We start from the raw sequence: 24,208 nt of genomic DNA on the forward strand, positions 1-24,208 counted from the left end.
CAATTGGCTACTTATCCCTGATTTTCAAGATTTAAGTGGTCTAACGCACCTGCAGTTAGTTTCCCACTAGCATACTGCCTACAGATCTGGAGTTATTCCCAAAGTTGTCAAAGCCTTGTCTCATGATTGGAACTCTGTGGTGAGACCACCAGTGTTTAGTTTAGATTATGATGATTGCTTTGGAAGAATCAAGGCAATTTTTTAAGAAAATTGAAGCCAAAACCCAGATGAATTTGCCTAAAGGGGAAAATTGGTTTGGGATTGGTTGACCCAGATAGTTGCCTCACCTCTCTGGACTTCCCACATATAGGTGGTTTATTCATTTATGAGATCACATACTTACTCTTCTTTCCTTTTCTTTATTTAAGTGGTGCAATCTGTGCATTGACTTGGTGGCATTTACCAGTGAAATATTCAAGGGAGCAGTTTTCCAGTCATTAGATGGAATTATTGTCTCTGCTAACTGTAAACTACGGAAAATCTTCACTTTAAAATACAAGCCTCAGGACACTGCTGAGAAAGAAGGTATGTTCAACTTGCTACCAAAATTTTTTAATTCTCCAACATGTTTTTAAAATTAGATGTGCCTTTGGATACTTTGAGTACTTGGTAGTGGTTTCTAAAATTTTATTGAATTATATTGTGGGGAGTACACCTAACATGAACTATATCCTCTTAATACACTTTTTAGTGTACAACCTGTTATTCTTGATTATAGGTACGTTGTTGTATAGCCCATCTCTACAGCTTATTCATCTCAACTGAAACCTTACGCCCGTTGCTTAGTAACTCCCCATTTCTCCTCTCTTCAGCCTTTGGAAACTACCATTCCATTCTTTGATTCCATGTGTGTGACTGTTTTAGATACTTCATATAAGTACAATCATACAGTATTTGTCTCTGTGTAATTGTCTTATTTCACTTAGCATAAGTCCTCATGCCTCTTCCATGTTATATAGCATGTCATCCTTTACTCCAGATCACATTTTATTTTTATGGTAGCTGAATGTCACAAAGGTATATTTTTCATCTTTGTGGTTATTTTATTTTTTTCTTTATGATAGCACTTACCATCTGAGTTAGGGTTCTTAATTCCAAGCAACTCTAAAAAGTTGAAACAGAAAAGGAATTAATTTAAGGGTATCAGCCAATTCACAGAATCTCGAGGATATCCAGAAAGTCCTGCAGTCTGCAATCAAGAACCCACTCCCGACCCCAAGACTGCTCTGAGGAAGACCCCCGATAGCCACTAGTACTGCATGGAGACTCCATAAATCACACCGAATGCTGGGCTCTCGGTTCCAGAATTTCTGTTGCTGCTACTTCTGGAAATTGGATGTCTTCTTCCCTGCCACCCTCGCTAGAAGTGGATTTCTTCTTCTTCTTCTTCATGTTTCTCTGTCCTGAACAAAGCTGACATGATTGTGTCTGATTTGTAGAGTATGTTATGTGCTGCAAGGGAGGCTAGCAAAGCAAATGCCTGATCCCTGACCAAGGAGATAGGACTTACTGTATAGCATACTCACCAAGTCAGGAAGGGTGTTCAAAACATGTTAGACATCCAGAAAGCTCTACAATTGTCTATACTGTTACTCTGTGTACATGTCATGATGTCATTTGGGAGAAATTATACTAATATATTAGTTTTCTAATGATCATGTTAAAGTAGATGGTTGAGATATTCCTTATATTATTTCTAGAGAGACTGGAAATACATTAATTATTCATTACATGATTAATAAATATACTCTAGGTAACTGAGCCACCTAGAATTTATAAGGCAGCACAAACTCCCCTGCTTAGATAGTCTTAAACAACTGAAAGTACTGAGAGAATATTGATGCTGCCTTTTGATTTTCATCTGGGATTATTTTTAACAAAATCAATTCTCTTAGAAGCCCAGGAAACAGGGCTGCACATGAGACGGCGAAGGTGTTTTCTTAGAAGTTTCCATGTAGACTTTAGACTTGTACTCCACCTGGGTGCATGTCTGAGAAATCCTTGTGTAGTTCACTCTGTGGAACAGGGCACTGTGCCCATAAATTTCATTTGATAATAAAACACAGCAGTGTATTAACAGTTCCCCAAAGAGATCAAAGCCAGGAAATGTGGCCACTCATCCTTTGTACCACTTAAAGGTTATATGAGAAAGTGAAAGATTTCATTAAAAAAAAATAGCACCCAGCTATTACTAGGAAACCTCAAAATTTATAGAAATACATGTGTATTTTCCATTAGATCATAAGAGGTGACCATAATCTGATTAATATTTTAAAATAAATGGAAAGAAAAAAGTGAATCAAAAACTAGCAGATTAAATACATTTTATCTCTGATCCTTCCTCAAGCCCCACTAAAATTATAATATAGGAATAAAAACAGCTAAGCCCACCAGGATGGAGAGTATGGGAGAGGAGACAACAGACAAAAGATGGTCATCAATTTTGTAAGAATGAGGAGTGACGACTGACTTAGAAGAGCAGAGAAAGCTGAAACTTTCAGGTTTCCAGAGGGAGTTGTCAACAAGATTCATAATGTAGAACCTCAGAGGGACTTGGGAATTGGCAGCTCTAAGTACTGCCAAAAACAGGGACAAGACATGGCTAAAAATAGGGAGATTGGTTAAAATTCTATATAGTTTTTGTGGGCCCCCAGATCTCCTCTCCAACTCCATACAACCAGAACAGGAGATTTGTTCTCAGGAGAAACTAAACCAGCAAACTTCTGAACTCAAGTACATTTTGAACTTGGGAAGAAGGAAACAGAGGCAGGAGGGAATAGATACATGTTTTTCTCAGAGTTAAGAAAAGATACTGTATCTATAAAAAAAGAATAATTTGTTCTTGCTTTACTTTGATAAACATTTTATTGAAATTTATTATATTAGAAATGATATTGCATTATAAACTTTCTATATACATACAGAAACATTCACAAACCTTAAGTGTACAGCTTGAAGAAGTAGCACAAAGTGAACACATTTCTGTAACCACACCCACATCAAGAAATAAAACATTGTAAGCATCCTAGAAATCCTGCTTATATCCCCTCCCAATCATGACCCTCTACCTTCTGGGGGGTCATTCTATCCTTACTTCAAACACCACAGATGAATTGTACCTGTTTTTTAACCTTATTTAAATGGAGTCATGTAGTACATATTCTTTCATATATACATTCTGCCACAAAACATTGTGTGAAATTCTCTGATGTGCTGCTGATTTCCAAAACTATATGGTGTGCAGTCTGTGAGTACAACACAGTTTATCCATTTTAGGCTATTTTGAACACTGCTAGAATCATCCTACATTTGTCTTGGAATATCTATGTAGGCATTTCTTTGGATATTTATTGAGGAGCTGAATGAATACACAGTTCTGAATTCTTAACTTCAGTTATCATAGTTTTTGCTTCTAGGACTTCCATTAGATTCTTCTTTATAGTTTCCATTCCTCATCTGAAGTTCTCTATCTTGTTATCTAATTTCTCAAATATATTAAAGTTATTGTAAAAGCCTTGGCTCATAATTCCAATATCTGGCTCTCCTGTGGGTCTGTTTCTGTTAACTGTTTTCTTTTTGGTCTCTTCTCCTGGTATGTCAAAGTTTTGAATGAATGGTGGACCTTGGAAATCAAAAACTAAAGAGATATTTTGAGACTATGTATTGTATCATCTTCCTCTAGATATATAGAACCAGAAAGTAAAATAAAATCTAAAAAAAAGAAGCCCAAATGACTGAAAATACGGATGAAAATGTTAAAATATTATTAACTAGTCCAAGAGGCCCACCAACAGAGTAATAGGATTCCAAGGTGAGAGACTAGAGAAAACAGGTTGACATATAAGACTTCCCAAAATTAAAGGCTAGGTGCTTTCAGAGTGACACAGCTCATCAAAGAAAGACCCATCATTGTGTAATTCCATAACAGGAGAGAAAAAGAGTAGATCCTTTAAGCTTCCAGGATTTTTAAAAAATACAGGTTACCTACAAAGGACTAAGAATAAAAATGGTATCTGACTTCATACAGCGACAGATGGTAGAAGACCTTGAAACTGTACCTTCAAAAGTCTAAGGAGAAGTTTTTTTTAACTCGAATTCTACACTCTAGTCTACCAATTAAATGAGGGCAGAATGAAGTTACTTGACAACGTGGCAGGGTCTTCAAATTTTATTTATGTACATACATCCATCCTTTTTCAAAAAAAATCTGGAAGATCATTTCCACAAGAAACAGGACTGCTTCCAGGGGAAAAACAAAGGAGTTTCCAAAAGTATGCCTAAATTCATACTTTCAAGAAAATTGAAAGGATGGCATTTAGTGCAGTGCATCTAGAGAGCAATTGGTCCAGATAAGCAGAAAGATGGAGGCTTTCAGGAGGAAAGTGCCCAGGAAGAGAAAAGAGTATATCGGCGGAGAGAGTGTGGTTTGTTTGAACATGACAATAAAATAAATGGTGATTTACGGTGCTAATGGGGAATTTGGGAAGAATTTATGTTAAGGGTGTGGAAAACCTATGACAAAACAAAGTAGCTGGCAGCTCCAAGGAAAACACTTGCGAGAGCCACCTGGTGAGGCACTTGGATTTCACAGACATGTCAAATTAAGAACTTGACTAACATAAGATTGCCAACTTTTGAACTTGCCAAATCAGACCACTAAAACAGACAAGGAAAACTACAGTTATTCTGATCATTTTGTTAATTGAAAGGATAGTTAAACACACACATTAGGAAGCTCTTAATTTCAGAATAAAGGCTGAGATTTTCACCACAGACCAGTGAAAATGACCCCATAGATCAGTATCTGTCCATATGTCCATGTTTGATCTATACTAACTTAGAGAAATAAACTTTCCAAACTGTATCCTGAAGGAAAAATAACTTCCCAAGTAATGAAAGTGGATGACGAAAAGAGAAAACATTCAAGAAGAGGAAGGAGCATGTACGTATAAAGGGATGGCACCGCAAACAGATCTGGGCGTTCAACAGGACGGGGAGTTCGTTGTGGTGCACGGCAGGGTGGGATATGGCTAATAGGCTGCAGACTCCAGGTGACGTAAAGATATAGAGCGAGGCTCCTGTGCTCAGAATTCACTGCATAGTTAGAGACACTAGAAAAGCTAGGACTACAGGAGTTCATTGTGGATGTAATTAGATAAAAGAGGACAAAGGATAACACGCCAGGGGTAAATTGTCCCTGGTAAGGGAGGTTGGCAGCAGAAGTGATAATGATGGTGATGATGATAGCACTGGTGACTGTTCTGAACACTTTATGAGGTGGATATAACTGTTATTACCCCATTTGACAGCTAGGGAAACTGAAGCACAGAGCACTCTGCAGTGCACAGAGGTAACAGGCCCCACATCACACACCTGTTAAGTAGTAGAGATGGGATCTGAATCCTGGCAGTAGGACTTGAGTGTATACTCCTAATTACTATAGTGCACTGACTCTCATGGAGGGAAGAAGGGAGGGGAAATTAGAAGAGATGCAGGAGACGTCATAGAATAAGAATGACAGGATTTGGTGACCCGAGGGTGTGTTGAGGGGGTCTGTACTTCGGTAAGTAATGGGTGTCCCTTTGTCTTACTGAAGAAGGGGCATTTTCTTCTGCAAAGAGAAATTAGTCCTAGTATTTAGATTTTTATCATAGGAAACTTTTTTGCCTGTTTCTTACATTCCACTCTAGGATTCAGTTTTATAATATTGTATTAAATGCTTGCTTGAGCTCAGTACTGTGTTGTCCTTGGCTTATTTAAACTGCTACCATTTCATCCTAGAACCTTTTAAACTCTCCCAAGCTAGGAAATTGCCTAATTCCTTTGCTGCTCTGTGGTTTACACAGTAGGGTATAATAGAAAGTGAATTATTGGAACCTTAAAACGAGCAATTAACCAATTTTTCACTTGCCCAGAGGAATGACTTAAGCTGGACAAGTAGTAAAGCATGCCAATTCAATTCAGTTTATTACTTTTATGGTTCCTGAGGGGACATGGACTGGCATTTTTAGGTATTTGCATGACTGAATTATTGACTACCTTGTATCATTCTGCATTTAAAACAAAAGAGATTATATGTGTAAATAGGTAAGAAAAAGACAGAAGAGAGGAAAGAAAAAATGATTACCCATTAAGCACAGACTCTGCCCCAGGAATAGAGAGCTCTCCCCAGACACCCTCTGTCAGTGCCTTGATTTTTTATTTCACAGCTTCCAGATCTGTGAGAAATCAGTTTGTGTTGTTTATAAGCCACCCTGTCTATAGTATTCTGCTATAGCAGCCTGAACAAACTAAGATAAATATTTTGGCAGTTTGAGACTTCTGTGTTTTCTGCCTGTTTCTCATTGGTGTTCATGGAGGTGAGATTTTATATGAACAAGTCACTGTGTTAGGCATTGCAGGCTAGTCCCAGATAAATAAGATGAAGATAGTCAGTCTGGGACTAGTGAACTATCATAAAATTAGTCCTTATTTAAACTATATTAATTAGGAGAGGCTATAAACCAAAACAGATGTATAAATTTCACTATTTTTACAAGGCATTTCCCCCCAGTAAAATAGGGGTGGTTATTTTTAATGCATAAAACACTTTATATATGTATTAAAATTAATGACTTAATTTTTAAAGGTAGTTAAGATTCTCAAAACACCTACAGAATGGTCCATTTTATGATTGCTCTAAGGCCAAAGAAAGGTGAACAGGGTCACAAAGTCACTCAAACATTCTAATACTACACTAACTCATACTGGGAGCAAAGACATCATAAAAACCCACCATCTGGTTGGGTTTGGATGCTATGTGAGCAAATCTGTCAGCTTTCTCGTAGCCTTCTCCTTCATTTACCATTTTGCCATTTTGAGTTGACCGTTCCAGCCAACATTATGTTCTTTCAGATTTGTTAGCAAAAGCAGTTTGAATTCTACTATGTCATTTTTCAGACATTAATCAAGCAGTCTGCCTGTTTCCATACACAGCCTCTTCCAGAAGATAAAACTTGTCAAAAAGAACAGTGCAGACAGGCCCTGGTCCCTTAGCATCAGATTGCCAGGTAGTTTGTTATTTGCCAGCTGGGGAGGAAGATGTGCTCTCCAAATAAAATGTGTATGGAGTGCTCTTTAGGATATAGCTGAACAAAGAGCAACAAAAGAAGAAATATGGGAGATTTGGCAGTTGCTTTTAATCTAGGCTGACTATTATTAAGGGGCTTTTGTCCTTGACACCTGCTTTAAACCAAATGTTTAAAGCACCTGCTTTAAACCAAATGTTGTCCTGAGTATATCACTGGGGTTCCCCACATTTTCTCCCTCACTAGCAGTCCTTTAGCAGAATTGTCTTTGTTTCAGTTCCTGCACCAGAGTCCTTCTGCCTTCAGAGTCTTCAAATGCTTTGTTCCTCCACCTGGATGGTCACTCCCACCTCATTTCACCAGGCCACTTTCTACTTATCCTGTAAGAGTTAGCTGAAATGTCTCTTCGTAAAATAAGACTTTCCCTCACATCCTATGCTATTAGTTTCCTCTGTTACCTATTTCATAATAGCTTGAACTTTTCCTTCACAGCACTTGACAAGATTATTGGCTATTTATGACATAATTTGTTTCATATTCTCTGCTAAATATAAGCTTCAAGAAGGCCAGGACAGAGTCAGTCTGGCTCACCACTCGATTCCCAGCCACTAGATAAATGCCTGGCATAGAGTTGATGCTCAGAAAGTATTTGCTGAGTGATAAAATGAGTGAATGAATGAAGCAGACATGCTCTCTGTGGACTCACAGTTTGGAACTATCTAATTTTTATGTAGGATCTATGCTGTTTTCAGAATTCTTATTTTTAAAATAAGCTGTATATGTTTAAAAAGTACAACAAAATGACCTAGTTATTGGACCTGGAGAAGGGCTTGGTCAGTGGTGAGGTAAGTGGTGGGGAGATGAGTTACCTTCCATTTAGGTCTGTCAGAACACCCACCTCCTGGGTCCTTCAGAGTTTGGTTTCACAAAAATGAGACTCAAGTCCCTTTCCTGTATTCTTCCACAAAATCTCCAAGAAAATTTGAGAGTGAGCAGGTGCTAAATGGGCATAATGGTTAGTCTTCATTTTAAAATAATAAACCAATAGTTTTTTTCTTTGATTTTTCCTATTTTTTCAGGTATTATACTGCCTATAGTTTCCCTCAATGAATAATCCAATAAATAGTGAGACATTTCTGGGTGAGAACAGAGAGTAGATGCACAGAAAGGAAAGATGACTCGGAGGGGATTTGAGCCTTTTAGTGTGAAATCTGATGTGCTTGTCAACCATGTTTGTGTAAGATCCAGACTAGAGTTTTGCAATAGTCTCTGCCTTGTTCTGTCCTCTGTAAAAGCTTATGGATTTTTGGTTACCGGGGATTTGCTGTCTGTCCTTTGTTAGTTGGAAGCTCAGATTTTGTGGATACATTTCAAACGTTGTATGGCATTTTATCCTGTACCATCCACACTAAACTTGCCCTGATTTCTCTTTTTGTGATTCAGCATTTTATTTCAGAGTTTTATTAGCCTGCAGAATTCTCTTCCTGTTTTAATGTAAAATCTTAATTTATCTATATTAGCACTGATGTGGAAATTATCTTTTTCTACATCAGAAGAGTTTGAAATATGTCAAATATATATCTGGAATTTGTTTACTTATTTTTCCAAATGTTTTCTCTTTTGAGAGTTCATTTACTCAGTTACTTTATATTGATTTTCTAAATGTCATTGACAATAAGAAATGGATAGACAAGAACACCTGAAAACTAAGATTTGTAAATCCTAGAGTATTTTTAATGCCTGGAGTATCAGGACACTTAGAAACTGTTACATTGCTGATGAGCATTTAAGTTTTTAATTAAATGATTCATTTTCCTTTTCAAGATTAGAACATTAGGATCTAATTAGGAAACTGCCATGACTTGGCTGCACATAATCGTATCATCATTTGCCCTTATAAACGTGGTTAGAGTTATACTTACATAGGAAATTTTTTAAAGGATGATTGGTTGAATTTTTCTTACTACTCACATTAATATATGTACACACAAATTTTTTCCACTAGACTCTATAATTAGAAATTTTGTTTATAAAAATTAAACACATATAGACATTTTTATGAAGAAGAAAAACTAAAACCTATCCTTAAGTGAAAGTTATTTTACAGTTTGGTATATTTCCTTCTAGTCTTTTTGCCATTCGTACATACATTTTATTTATTGATTTTCTGTAGTTAAATCACAGTTTTATATATATTATTTTCATTGGACTTCTTATCCTGAGTCTTTCCCATATCATCAAGCCATTTTCATAAATACAATTTCTTGTGATTGACTCCTTACTGGAAATTCAAATTGTTTATTTTTCAGAAATTATAAACACCTATTTATATAGGTCTTTGAGTTCTAGTTTGTTTTTTTTATTTTAGGGTAGTTTCATAGAGTGAAAGTACTAAGTAAAATGGCATGTACATTTTTAAGGCTTTTGATACATATGGTAAAATTGCTTTTTGGAATGCTAATACCAATTTAATTCCTATTTGCTTTATATGACAAGGTTTAATATCTTTACCGTAAAATATCATATAAATAAATAAGGGGAAATGTTCTAATAATAAAATGGGTTAAGAACATGAACAGCAAATATACTAAAATGAAATTTTAAATACCCACATAAATATATATCAGTGATACCAAATCTCATTAGAAATGTAAATTATAATAATAAAATATTACTTTAATTATAAAAAACTTATTTGTATTTTCTTCTTGAAAACATTCAAAGGTAAGATGTTAACATTAGGGGAAACTAGGGACAAGGTACATAGGAACTTGTACTATTTTTGTAACTTTCTGTAGCTCTAAAGTTGAAACAGAAAGTTAAAAAGTTAATTTACTCATATAATGCCTCTAGGTGCTTATTCAGTAATGTCATTGTACTTAACTGATCTCATATAAATGAGCCCAAGTGCTCCCGGTAATCTTCGTTGGAGCGTACCCAACTAGTTCTCCTCTGGAGTCACACTCAAGGATTGAAAAACAAATATAAATATCTCCAATGAATTCTCTTGTTTATTGTACAAATCTCTGAACCTGCTGCATATGTTATATACTTTGTCTCATTTAATCCTTTCTGTAGACCTAGAGGTACATCGTAACATCATCGTGCTCATTTTACAGATGAGAAAACCAAGGCCGTAAGGTTGAGTAACCCACCCCAAATCCTGTTCTAAAATTCTGTACTTTAATTGGTTTCATGTATAAGACATGTCCCTTTGGCATAAATGGCTTACATTTTGGGAATGAATGTTTGTGTCAATTTCCAGCTGGATACGGTGTTCCCTTTCCGACAGATGAACCTACAGACGTTATTCCCCGAAGCTGCCAGCTAACGACAGATGTTCCACAAGTCACACAGCTGCTAAACATGACTAAACTCCGCCAAACTGAAATCAAATTTGGGGGTCATCCTCTGCGTTCGGCAGAATCAGGTATGCAGTCAGGCGCTGAAGGCATAAACATATTTATTTGTAAGACCAAGAAAAGGAAAAAAAGAAAAAAAACCAGCCTTGCAATGATGCTTTATGCTGGAGGTTAAATATTAAGTCACTTTAACATCAACTCGTATCAGTGACAAATCACCATTTTAAATTTCTGTTGAGCAACTAAAATACCTTCAATATTTTTACATGATAAAACGTCCTTGACTGTCCCTCTCCTTTTCCTATTTGCTTCCAAGCCCTGCCATTTACACCGCCTGCACATCTCGCCTGTCTCCTCAGTGCTGTCACTGCTTCCTTTGTTCAGGTCCCCACTGTCACTCACCTTAGCTTCCCAGTTCATCTCCACTTTGCTGTCAGAATTATCTTTCTAATAATAGAAGTAGAAATGTGATGCTGTGGCTGTTTGGTTAAAGACTTTTAAGGTGTTCCCCACAGTCTTAGAAGACAAAGTGAAAAAAAACCCTTGGGGACCGGCACAAAGCCAACCTCCCCTTTCCCAAATCTATTCCGGTTTCATCTCTAGCCACCTTCTTCTCATTCCCCATGTGTGATTTTCTGACCATTCTGTGGGCTTTCACATGTCCATATTTTGGGTTTGCTGTTCTGTTGACCTAAAATGGCTTCTTCACCTTTCTGCCTGGAAGAACTCCAGTCCATCTTTCTAGGTCCAACTCATATGCCCCCTCTTCTGTGCACCCTTCCCTAATTCTAACAAATGTATGTCTGCATTCCCCATTAAAGTGTGACTTCCTCCAAAAAGAGCATTGTACGCCTAGCTTCTATCACGGTGCTTGCCATATACCAGACCAGGGGCTACAAAGTCAACTGACTGTGGAGGCCAGTCAGATAACACAAATGAATAAGTGTCAGATGTTTGCATATTTGACACGTAGAAACATTTTCTACTTCAACAGAGAGCCTTATTGGGAGTAGAGGGGCAGTTAGAGGAGAGGAGTAAGATAGTCTTCAAAGACATTGTTCTTTCCTATTAAAAAGTAGCATTAACAACTATGTAAATGGTACATACCCTTTGTGAGGGAGCTGCAGGGAGTCGTGAGGACTGTGGCAAACTGGAAGCTGTTCTCAGTCCAGAAGAGGAACTGCGGTTCAGTTCCAGCCAAGTGTTGCCTTGCAAGAATGCAGGCCCAGTCTCAGCAGATCTTTCCTCAAGCTTTTTCAGGAGGACTTGTGTATCCCAATATTTATGATAAAACTCCCAGTTGTAAAATATTGTCTAAAGTTTAGATTTTTCAAAAGCATTCTATAAGCCAAATAAAACATTTTTCAGGTCTGCCAGTTTTCTGCCTCAGTAGTAGAAGCCCATAGCTATCAACCAAATGAATGAATAGTACTTACAAATCAAAAAAGCCTAATATTACTTAATGTTTCTCAACCTCCTGTATGTCAGAATCACCTGGGACATTTAAAAAATAACTGATACTTTTTTTCCCCCTAATGTCTACACTTTACTCACAGATACTCTGATTTAATTGGTCTAGAATAGAATTTTTTAAAACTCCCCCAGTGAGTCTAATGTGCAGCCAGAGCTGAGAACAACGGGATCACTTGTCCCCTCAAAGGTCACATGGTTCCGATGACGCTCAAACACAGGAAGTAACTCAGAGGAGCGTGAAATGGTGGTTGAGGTAGGGCACTTACGAAGGGGAAAGTGGGTCTTGGAAGAATTCAGTAGTTCTTGCACACATATGTATCATAAGTAAATATAAGGTTTATGGAAGCGTAAGATGGTGCAGAAGATGAAGCCAAGACAAGGAGACAGTAAAATGTGCGGGTGGATTTACAGAGGGCTTGAGAAGAGGGATGGCCTGAGTAGGCAGACAGGCTGTGCTGGAGGGATGCGAGGAGTGGGTCTTTGTTCCTCAAGCAGAGAACAATACCTTCCATTTTAGGAAGTCAAATTTGACTCAGGATTCAAGATGAATTTTCAAGCAAATGACACGAGAGATTAAGGATGTCCACTAAGATGTCTTTGCAGCAACCTAGCATAAAATGAGTAGTAGCTATAGAAGAGGAAAGTGATAACCCTGAGGGGAGCTGCAGGGTGACTGTGGGATGTGCCCATTCTCAGGTAGCACATGAGGAAAAGAGTGGCCACAGTTGGAGAGGCTGCAGTAGAAAGATGAGAACAGAGACAATCATGATGGAGGAGCTGCAAAAATGGGCTCTTTTACTCTCTATATTTATCCTATATTCATAATCTTGGTGTATTTTCTATATGTCAGTCCTCATCAGCATTCCATATTCCTAGAGAATTGGGACTTAGTGTAACTTCTTCATTATAAGCCCTAGCAGAGACTATGTATAAATAGATACTATATTTTTAAACCCTATATTATGAAGTTTCCAAACTTACAGAAAATTAGAGAGAATCATAACGAACCCATAGGATCTAATTAGGAAACTGCCATCACCTGTTTCCACAATCACCAGCTTTAGGCAGGACTTTTTGATATCAGTGAAGGCTCAGGGAGTGAGAATCTCTATATTTATTATATAGATTATCTTTAGACAGAGACAATATATAATGAAAAACCTTTAGAAAACATATAAGAAGATGAAAAAGATCTCACTACCCAGACAACCACTGTAAATGCCTCGGGTCACAATTCAGTCTTAGTGGAAGATTCGCCACAGAATGAAATGAGTAAGAGTGTTTTTGATAGCCAAACACTCTGTCTGTATCTAATATAGACTACAATGGCTTCCTATAAAGCCAGTCTGATAATTCTTTACAGTTATAATTGCTCCTTTTTTTCTTCTCTCTCTCCAGCTTAATGTTTTAAGTATTATGTCTTTAAATGAAAATGCAAGTCTATATCCAGATATTTTAAGTGTCTTTTTTAAGATTTAAAGTTCAAAAATACTTATAATGCCTGAGCTTAAAGAGGAATTTGAATAAATATTAATTACATCCTTAGTTCAATATTATAGTTAAACAGAAACTTATTCATAGGCCACATTGGATCACAACTTGTAGAAGAGAATGTTGGTATACATTTTGCAAATTCCACAAATGGGCTCTCAATGCATAAGAATAGTCAACTTGAATCATATATGCAGAAAATTAATGATCACCATCTAATAACATATTATCTTCTACCCTGTGAATATCCCAGTTATACTTATATTCATTCATAACCTAGGGTTATGATTTTTCCTCTTAAGTAAATCTCATTGCACACACATGACAGCTAAGATTACATGACCATAAGGTAGTCCCCCCCTTATCTGGGGTCTCACTTTCCATAGTTTCAGTTACCTGCACCCCACTGAGGTCTGGAAGCAGTTGATCCTCCTCCTGACTTACTGTCAGAAAGTCAATAATAGCCTAACCCTGCGTCCCAATACCTTTGTCATTCACCTCACTGTATCTCCTCACGTAGGCACTTTACCGTCTGATGCCACAAGAAGGACGGGTGCAGTACAGTAAGGTATTCTGAGAGAGACACCACATTCACACGACCTTTATTACAGCATATCGTCATAATCACTCTGCTTTATTATTAGTTATTGTTGTTAATCACTTACTGTGCCTAATTTATAAATTATACTTTACCATACATAAGTATGTAAGAAAAAAAGTATATGTAGAGTTTGGCACTGCCCGTGTTTTAGGCATCCACTGAGGGTCTTGGAAAGAATCTCCTGTGGATAAGAGGGGACTACTATACATGTACTTTATGGTGTTCTTTCTGCAAATACTTTTCAGTTGCTAATTTTGATACTCACGGGCTTTGAAACTTACTATAAATGAACATAATAATAATTATTGTTCTCTGTATAAGTTATTCTATTTGAAAGGTATAGCTAATGAATAATACCCAAGGACAGACTTCTCAATCATGGAAAAGCCAAAAGATATTTCTTCATTTAAGCTATTTGTTTTTCTGTGTTTCTAAAAAAAATGGACTCCCATGATGAGATTTGAATTGCATGAGAAAATGACTGTGTGCTCCTGTAACCGACTGTGCAGTACCCTTGTAAATTATATTGTATTATAAATGTACATATCGAAAGATCCCAATGAAGCCACTACACAAAGAAGTAGCTGCTTCCCGTGCTTGCTTTCTAGCATGTTCACCCAAGCACAAAAGGCAACCTTGAAACTTCTGCTTTAAAGTGCATTTTGTTAAATGTCACATAACTTGATCAAGAGCATTTAATGAAATTAATTTAAAAATTCTGTTTCCGAAAAGGCAGTGTTACTGCACATTCACACTGTTCACTTTGTCAATTCCCAGTGCACTTTAGCTTATGACTGTGTGTCTGCAAGAAGAGTATGCAATCTGAGTATCTTATTTTCATTAATGAAACCCCAGTTTAATTGAACTAGAGAACCAGGTCTGGTTATTGAAGTCAAGCAGTCAGCTACTAATGATGTAGTGGTTCACTAAGCACAAATCAAAACTTGTTAATTTACTTAAAAGTTAGGAGGCAGTTTTCCCAAGTTCCCGCCTTTCCATAGTGGCAGTCTTACTGGATTTTTACTCCTTTTTAAGTAAGAGACTGACATCCCTGTCTCCTAGTGCAGTTGCAAACAAGTAAATTGTTGCATCTAGCAAAACCATGAAATAATCATCTAATAGTGACATTAATAAGATCCTGATGAGAATTTCTTTTTTGAGTTCCACATTATGAAAACAAAATTCGAATCAAGCAACAAAATCTATATAAAGTAGAAGCTAAAAAGAAAAGGGATTACCTTTTGACTTCAGGAAAAAAAAAAAGACACTATTTAATTCTTCTTTTCCAAACTGAGACTTATGGTAAGCCTTATTTTAGGGCTGTTGGTTAAAAAGATGCCACAATTTCTAGCTCCAGTGCCTGATAATAATTCAGAGTAAACTCAGCTGTCTCTTACATTTGAATTTCATATCCTCTTTTGCCATCTTTAGTAAAAATGAAACATAAGTGGTCACATTCCTTCACTAAGTTTTTTTTAAATGTGAAAGGAATTTAGTGTGGATATTGAACAGTATCTGTGAAGTCTGTTAAAGCAGAGATACCACAAATCATTATAGAATGAATTGTAATTTTTCTGTGATATTACTGCCAAATATTGAAAAAGCTTTGACATATAAAACATAATATATATAAAATATTACATACAAAAAAGAAAAGTTTGATAATTGTGCTACTTTTGCAGGACTGAGTCATTCCAGTCTTTACATTTGTCCTTTAGATGCCTGTTACAGCATTGCTTGTAATAACAAAAACTCGAAGACAAACTGCTTGTGCATAACAGGGAATTGATCGAGTATCCACACAATTAGATATTATGTATGCAGCTGTACAGATGACCTGCTCTGCTGTGATGGTCTGGAAAGATCTCAAAGCCATGTCAGTCAGTGAAAAATGTAAACCTAAAATGCTGATTCCATATGAGCTCACTGATGTAAATAGAGATAATTACCTAGAAATGCTGGTATATGCATTTTAAATTAAAACCATTTTTTTTAAGAAAACACAATTATCTTTAGGAATAAGGACTAGAAGAGGCAGGGAGAGGGAGATAACAAATTTTTCTTCCCATTTATCTTCCTCTATTAGAGAATTTTAATTTTCTAAATATATAATTTGTTATGTCAATAGATGTATTATGCCAGAGAAAGTATGAGATATTTGTTTCTTCTGTATACTTTTTGTCTTTTGAGAAACCCGAAGAATTGCTATAAAATTAAAATACATTTCTCTATCTAATGACAATATTTTCATTTAAAATACATAATGGGGAGGAAATCCAAAATTTTTGGCAAAATAAAATGTTTAAGTATATAGTTAAGTATTAAACTTGCTTATTTATGGTATAATAGGGAAATATATATGATAATCTGTACTATATCAGCATGAATTATGTTCATGTACATTTTCACAAGTGGGGACTGCAGGGCTATAATCACCAATGACCTCCAATAACTCCCAAGACACTCCCTCTGTAGCATCACCCTGTTTTAATTTTCACCACAGCACTTATCATTACACGACATTTTCTTGTTTATTAACTGATTATTTATTGCTGTGAGCTTAAAAAGTACAGGGGTCCTATTTATTGTATCCCTAGCACCTCTCTCAGCACTTAAACACTTATGACGAACCAAGTAAGTATTTGTTGATTAAGTGATCAAATGAATGAATGAAATGCCAGCCAAATAATTTGCAAGTATATTAGGCAAGAAATCATCATTATTGTCATCATCATCATCGTCATCATAACTAGCATTTATTTTTTGCTGTGTTCCAAGCATTAAGCCCTTTACATAGTGTATTAGTCTGAGTTCTCCAGGTATATGTATATACAGAGAGAGAGAGAGAAACTTAAAAGGAATTGGCTCACTCAGTTGCGGAGTCGGAGAAATCCCAGGATCTGCAATTGGCAGGCTGGAGACCTAGAAGAGCTGCTGGTGAGAGTTCCCGTCTGAGGGCAGCAGCAGACCAGTGACCCAGCTCAAGGAGTTAAACAGAAAGATCCAGTTCTCCCTTCCTTCACCTTCTTGCTCTGCTCAAGCCCTCCGTGGGTGGATGATGCCCACCACACCGCCACGAGGGAGGGCAGTCTGCTTTACTCAGTCAACTGATTCAAATGTTAATTTGATCCAAAAACACCCTCTCAGTCACACTCAGAATAATGTTTAATCTGGGCACCCTGTCGTCTAGTCAAGGTGACTGAGAAGATTAACCATCACACATAGTTTATCCCATTCCCCACCACCACACACACACACACACACACACACACACACACATACCTTTTTATGTAGAAACATTCATCACCATTTTGTAGATTAGGAAACAGGCTCACAGAGATAAAGTAATTAATGAGTGATAGAGCCGGGATGGGACCAGGCAGTCTGTTTTCAAAGCTGCATTCTTAACTGCTGATCTCCAGTAGGCAATTTCAGACTTACATTCGTTTTCCTTTAGATCTCAAGTTGAATGCCATGTCCCTGACCCCAAAGTCTAGATACCAGCCCCCTGTTAAACACACTTAAAACCTTTGAACTTTGCCTTCATAGCTCTTATGACAGTTTACAGTCATGTATCTATTTATGAATTGCTTTCTTTAATATCTGTCTCCCCCATCAGACTGTGAGCTCCCTAAGGGAAGTGCTGTGTCCACCCTATTTGCTGCCTGGAGCCGCAGCTGGCCCAGACTAGGTGCCCAATCACTACTGAAAGAATGGGAGCGTGAAGGAGTAGATGATTCTGAATGGACTTTGTAAATTGTTAAATGCTATCCAAGATGGATGATATTAATAACATATTTACTAAGTATTACTCCCTACTAAGGTCAGTATTTAGTGTGTCACATGCATTGTTTCATATACTCTAACAAAATGCCACAATTACTATTATTATCCCAGTTGTAAATGAAGAAGGTAAGTCTTAGAAAGGCTAAGTACCTTGTCTAAAATAATATTGCTCTATTAGATTAGCCTTTTTTATATTTTTGACATTCCTTATAACAATGCATGTATAGTAAAACAAAAATTAATCTAATTCAAAGTCTGGATTCTGGTAGCAGGTTTAATTCTGATTTGATTGTTAGATAATAGATGTAAGACTTGAGCATGACCCCTCAATGATTAGAATTGAAAATTCAGCAGGTTTTTCTGGTTATTTTTTGAAAACCCTTTAAACTTAAATGACTGTAATAATTAGAACATTGGATCTTGAGACAAAAATGAATGTTTATTTTTCTAAAAGACAATTAGAGAGTAGACCCTCAGGTTTTACAATCTAACTACAAAGGCATGTACTCGTCATGAAATAGCAAAATAATTAATGGTAACATCTCTGACCTACACCAAGTTCATTTTCCACAAACTCAAGAAAATGAAATGCCTAGAGCATGACTTTAATCTAATCTTGATTTTTAACCTTTTATTATGCATATTGATATCAGCTCTTAAAAGAGCTCCTTTTAGAATTTAAAAGGCATGCATTTCTGCTTGTGTTTTCTTTTATTAAGATTTTTCTCTTTATAGAAACTTCATCCCTTCTACTTTTTATTTTAGAAACCAAAGGTCTAAATTACTTTTTCTTGTACGTTTTAATTAGGACACTATTATAGTAGATACATAGCATGATACATGTTTATAGAGATAATTATGAAATTAACATGATTATAAACAGAATTATTAAAGTGAAAAGGCTTTTGAGAGTGTGTATGTTAATTGTACCAACAAATTTAAGGAGGTCTATTAGTTAAAGAGGTGCTAAGTAGTGAGATATTGGTGTACTTTTTAAAAAAAAGTGTACAAAAATTTCTAAACATTTTTTATAATAGATTCAAATTTAAGTACATAGTGGTAGATTACTCTTTAAAGAAATCCTATGTAGGTCTGCTTATACAGGATAACATCTGATTTTCTGTAATTTGGGGAATTAAAGCAGTTTGGGGTATATCTTTACTACACTGGATATGCATGCTAAGCAAGAGACTCCTCTAAGAAATTCAAGTTATTTAGGAATTTTAATGTTTTAAATAGCTATGAACTAGTTAATATGTTCATTTTGTTGAATGTATAATTGGAACTGTGTCAGTATGATTTTTTAAAATATACCCTTGCTCCAAAAATCCTCACTTTAATCTTAAATACTACTCACAATTTTGGTGAGACTTAGCCATTATCTACCATATGTTGTGCTGGGCTCAGCAGATGGGAATACATATAATACCAAATAAATGGTCTTTCTGCTCAAAGGAGCCTAAATTGTTTGGGGAAACCTGCATATAGAAAATGAATATAAAAAAACATAATGGAAATTGCCCCTGTAAGATGTTTGAGCAGAAAGATATGACCATAGCCTAATAATGGTTCCATGACTGGAAGTCAAAAGAAAAGCCCGTATTTGGTACTGAAAATTCCTATGTAGGCCTGTGTCATTCCACACAGCCTTTCAGGATCCACAGCGGCTGTTTGTTTCTGGAAAGATCCATATTTGAGAACAAATTCAGTAGTCTGGGATTTGTTCTACTTGATCACAGAAGGTACAAATGATGAGTCCAATAGTTTTTTCCAGTTAACCTGGAATTTGAGTGTCATGGCTTTCTGTTGTTGATCCTGAGAGACTAACAGTGTTTTGTTGACTCCAAATGGATATTTATAAATGACTGGGAAAAAAAAACAACGACAAATGAACACATAGCCGAGTCTATTTGCTAACTCTTAGGAAATTGCACATGTAACCTGAGTAGGCATCTGGTTGTAGTGCCGTAACATGGCTGCTGCTGAGCGTCACTCTGTACATGTAAAAATCAATGTCTTGGTCATTGTTGACCCTTCTTTCTCATCCCCCACATCCTAGCAGTTGTCCAGTCCTGTCTAGCCTGCCTCCTCAATTCACACATAAAACCTTCAGGTGGATATTTCTTAAAATTGAATTCTAATCATAGTTAGAAATATCTAGCCATTTACTCCAACTTCCTTTCTGATCCATTATATTTAATGATTCATTCATTTTGCTCAGCAAGGATCTGTTACTCTTTGTCAGGCAGCAGGCTTGCTAGCAATTCAAGGGTGACAAAACAGGTCACTGAGTTTATATCTACTGAAGCACACAGAATGCACGTGCAAAAGTTCACATTGTGACAAGTTCTGGGAGGGAAGGGTTATGGGAGTACCTGTACTGGGGGAATTTGCCCTAGTCAGGAAGATCTGTCTGAGGAAGTGATACGTGAGCTGAAACATAGAAGCCAAGAAGGTAAGAGAGCCTGGGAGCCATGGGGAGCAGCTGTACGAATGTAAACAGAGGAACTAAGGAAGCCAGTTTGTTGAGAGAGCAGATAATGAAGTGTGGAAGGTATGAACTGAAGTCAGAACATGAAGGCTTTCGCAGGCAACGTTAAGTGCTTTCTTAGTCCTAAGAGCATCAGTGAAGCCATTGAAAGTTTTAATTGAGGAAAGAGAATGGCTCAGATTTATGTTTGTATAAGACAGCTCTGGCGCATTTTGGAGAGGGCACGGGACAGGGAGCCAGAGCGGACATAGTAGATCACTTGAGAGTGTTTGCAATCATTCAGAGATGGATGATGGTTGCTTAGACTGCAGTGCTCATGGCGGAGGTGGAGAGAAGTGGGTATGGATTGGATGTGGAGAGGATGGAGGGAGGGATGACACCTAGATTGACTTGGCAAACTGGATGTATTGTGGTGCCGTTCATTAGACCAGCTTTTCAGTTTGAAGTGCCATTGAGAGACACCAAAGAGGAGCTGGCCAAGAAGGCCACTGGATACAGGAGTGGGGCTCAGAAGAGAGGACTCAGCTACAAACAGAAATGAGGGAGCCATTTGATATCTTGATCTGCCTTATCCTATTCAGAATAGCTTTCTAGACTTCTGCTTGACACTTTAAAATGACAGAAAATTCACCACTGCAAGAATCAGGCATGCTTTAAAAAGAAGGGTGCTCCTTCTGGTGGACTTAAAGCTTCTTGAAGTAAATTCTCCCCACTAGTTCTGATTCCTTTAGACAAATGGAATCTCTCTTCTACCTGATAGAGCTTTAGGAATTTGAAGAAAACTGGAATGGTTTGTCTCCTCATTACTTTGCATCTAAGATCCACCTTAGATCTTCTGCCAGAAAAAAATATTTCAGTTCAACCCAACAATCTAGCCTTTGCCTATCTCTTCAGCTTCATCTATTAAAAACATAAAAAGAGACCCCTAAATACCCATATACCCACACATATTATTTCAACTCAGATCTAAATATTTGGAGCTTCCTATGCATGCTATGTTTTCATAAACTTGTCTGCCTTTTCTCATGCTGATGCATAGGAGTAATTTTTTGACTCACCACATGTAAAATTCCAGCACTACAACAGAGGCTGACGAGACCAATTAGGTAACAATAGGAATTGTTTCAGGACTATAGGTCAGATAGGAAGTGGCAGTAGTCCATATATGTCCAGGACTGTAGGACAAAAGTGGACTTGCTTGGGGCCAACATCATAACATTCCAGTTGGTGTCTTGCAACTGGGGCACAGCAGAAGGCTGTCTACATTATGGGCAGTGTTTTGAATTAAGGGCCATCACCCTCACCTGCCACTTTTAGTCAGAAGAGGCTACCTTCAGCACAAGAACCCCATAGCCCCAGTCCAGCCTGGAGTTCCTGTGGTGATCTTTTATGTGGTTAGACAGAACCCAGGCTCCCTTCATCTAGTGGCCCCACTGGGGGCCTGAGAATCCTCCACCAGGTCTGCATCTTGTCAAGAAGGAGGGAAGACAGATCGTGGGAAATTTGCAGGATGTTTGGGGGGTAAGAAACTGTTCAAACCTCTCACGTTTCACTTTTCATCTTCCATTAACTAGAACTCAGCCACTGGTCCACTAACTGCAGGGAGAGCTCAGAAGTGTAGTTTAGCTGTGTGTCCAGAAGCCAAAGGCAGCATGGTGCATGGTGTGGTGAGGTGACACCAGTTTGCGCTCTCTCCCCAAAACCTTCAGTGAGTCCCTGCTGCCTACCAAATTTATAATAGGCTCTTAGCTTTTGAAGGTTCTTTCCATGTGAACCAAGCCAGTCTCTCCTGCTAAACTAGAAATTTCATTGTTCTCCATGCATACCCTACCCTTTCACTCCACCATGTCCTTATTCGGGCACTTTGCTCTGCCTAGGGCACCCCTTATTTCTTGTTCTTGAAATCTTATCAGTCATTCAAGATCCATTCAAGAGATCACTTGTTCATTCCCACTGGTCTGCCGTGTGTTAATAGTTACCTGTTTGCTTGTACTGTTCACCTCCCCCCAGACCTCCAAAGGGCAAGCAATATGTCTTACCGATGACAACCTCTAGGAAATGCCTGAAAGAGTGCTCAAATCTTTGTTCAGTTTATTAAATAGGTTTATTTAAATGATTTCCTTAACAGAAAATAAGGCACAATTTTTAGTCGGTTTTTTTTTTTACTTTTTTCTTTTTCCCTTTTTTTTTTTTTCCCTGAGGAGAAACATTTGTGGTAGTAGTTCTCAAATGATAGCATAAAAAAACCACATGGGGCAACTAGTTAGAATTACACATTTCTGCCATTCTGCCAAGATTCTTATTCTGTAGATCTCAGATCTGACACTGGGCCTCAGTATCCACACTCCTAATAATGCCCCATCATGCGAGTGGGGGTTCAGCTCATACGGCCCATGGACTGTGCTTTCAGAAATATTACAGCAGGGTGTTTGTCACTGTACCCATTAATGGACTGTTGTTATCTTCCTTTAACAACACAGATCAGTTCATTAACAGAGGAGCAGGAAGTGTGCGAAACAGTAAACATCAAGATGTTTGTCATATTGCCTTTGGATCCAAAGTCCTCGGACCACCTCCGCTCTCCGGCAGGAGAACTAACATGAGGCTATCCAGTGAGGTAGGTCTGAGGTGCACACGCGAGCAGAAGTAGCAATGAAAGGGCAGGGTTTTTTCCCAGTGCAGGGTGGAAAAGAGGGGAGGAAGACTACATATCAAAAGCAGAAGACTTGAATAAATTTGGAGCGTGAATTCTGGATTTTAAAAGACTTGAAATTGTTTAATTTTCATCATGTCAACACAATTAACATTTCTGAGTATTCTTTCATTAAATATGTTCACAAAACTTAAAGACAAATACATGTGCGTACATTTTGTGGTTTCCTTCAAAAAGGAGTTGTATCATCACCAAATACCTTACAATGAACAGATTCTGCAATGTTATACCTTTATTTTTAATTTCTTCTTCATTGCTGACATACACATTGATTTTCAGTTCAACTCCTCCCTACTAAAGACAGAGTGTAGCAAATAAACACATTTTAATTTATGCTCCTAGGAGACTAGTTTGTCCTCTATTTTATGTCACATTTTATTGCTCCTTCCCATTCTTTCTAATTTTCTACCATTATTTCCCTCTCTCCCAACTTTTTAACCTTCTCATTGCCTCTGGGGTTTATTTTTTCCCTCACTCTTTATTTGTCCAAATATTATTTCTTCTATGTAGATTCTACAGGAAATAAATGCAATTCCTATAATTTTTAAATGTACAGATTAACTCCTTTTCCTTACAGACAGTAAGATCCATTGGATCCAAACATAACCGATCATGCCCAAAGTCTGCAGTAGAGAATTGTGTTAACAGTGCAGAAATGTCAGCCTTGCTGCCATCGGAGGCTGAGGAGCAAGGAGATAAAGAAAATGTTCACCAAGTAAAGCAGACTGTACCTATTTGTGGTAAGAATCATGCATAAAGATTGATAACCGGGGAAAATAGAAATGTTCTTGTTAAGATAAATCTGAAGTTATAACCAAATCTTAAGTCCAGAGAATTATCATTTAAAAATGAAAATGATATTGAAATATGTCTGGAATTCTTTCACATATATGATCTCTGAGAATCTATCACTCTATTAGTACTTGTGTGTTTACTTGATGGTGACGGGTGGGTGGGGAGGCAGTGTAGCATTCTGTTATATTGGAAACTCCATGTGCATTTTATTTCTGTGCATTTTATTTATTAAGTTCCCTTAATTTTTTCTCTTAATTAACCTTTTAATTAGATGTCTTCCATTTGTAAAGTGCCCTTTATTTTCTCTCACTTACACAAAAAGCATTGATGAAGAAAAGACTTTTGTCCCATTTTGTAGTCTGAGAGCTCAAGACTAGGAGAGGTAAACTTATTTGCAATTTGTAAGCATGGGAAAGAACTGAGAGCAGA

At 37.2% G+C, this 24,208-nt stretch overlaps 1 protein-coding gene across 8 annotated transcripts in view; it reads left to right on the forward strand.

Moving 5' to 3' along the window:
- CFAP20DC (CFAP20 domain containing) overlaps window positions 1–24,208 on the forward strand; it is a 186,529-nt gene that overhangs the window by 74,508 nt on the left and 87,813 nt on the right. For 7 of the 8 annotated variants that reach the window (XM_036878571.2, XM_036878567.2, XM_036878569.2 and 4 more), the window contains 4 exons: window positions 369–525; window positions 10,333–10,497; window positions 22,752–22,888; window positions 23,562–23,724. In XM_036878571.2, coding sequence (XP_036734466.2) covers window positions 369–525; window positions 10,333–10,497; window positions 22,752–22,888; window positions 23,562–23,724 — 622 coding nt within the window. The remainder of the gene's footprint in view (window positions 1–368; window positions 526–10,332; window positions 10,498–22,751; window positions 22,889–23,561; window positions 23,725–24,208) is intronic. The other variant, XM_036878568.2, reaches the window with a different exon arrangement.

This window comes from Manis pentadactyla, chromosome 1 (genome assembly GCF_030020395.1).
Source record: "Manis pentadactyla isolate mManPen7 chromosome 1, mManPen7.hap1, whole genome shotgun sequence".
NCBI lineage: Eukaryota > Metazoa > Chordata > Mammalia > Pholidota > Manidae > Manis > Manis pentadactyla.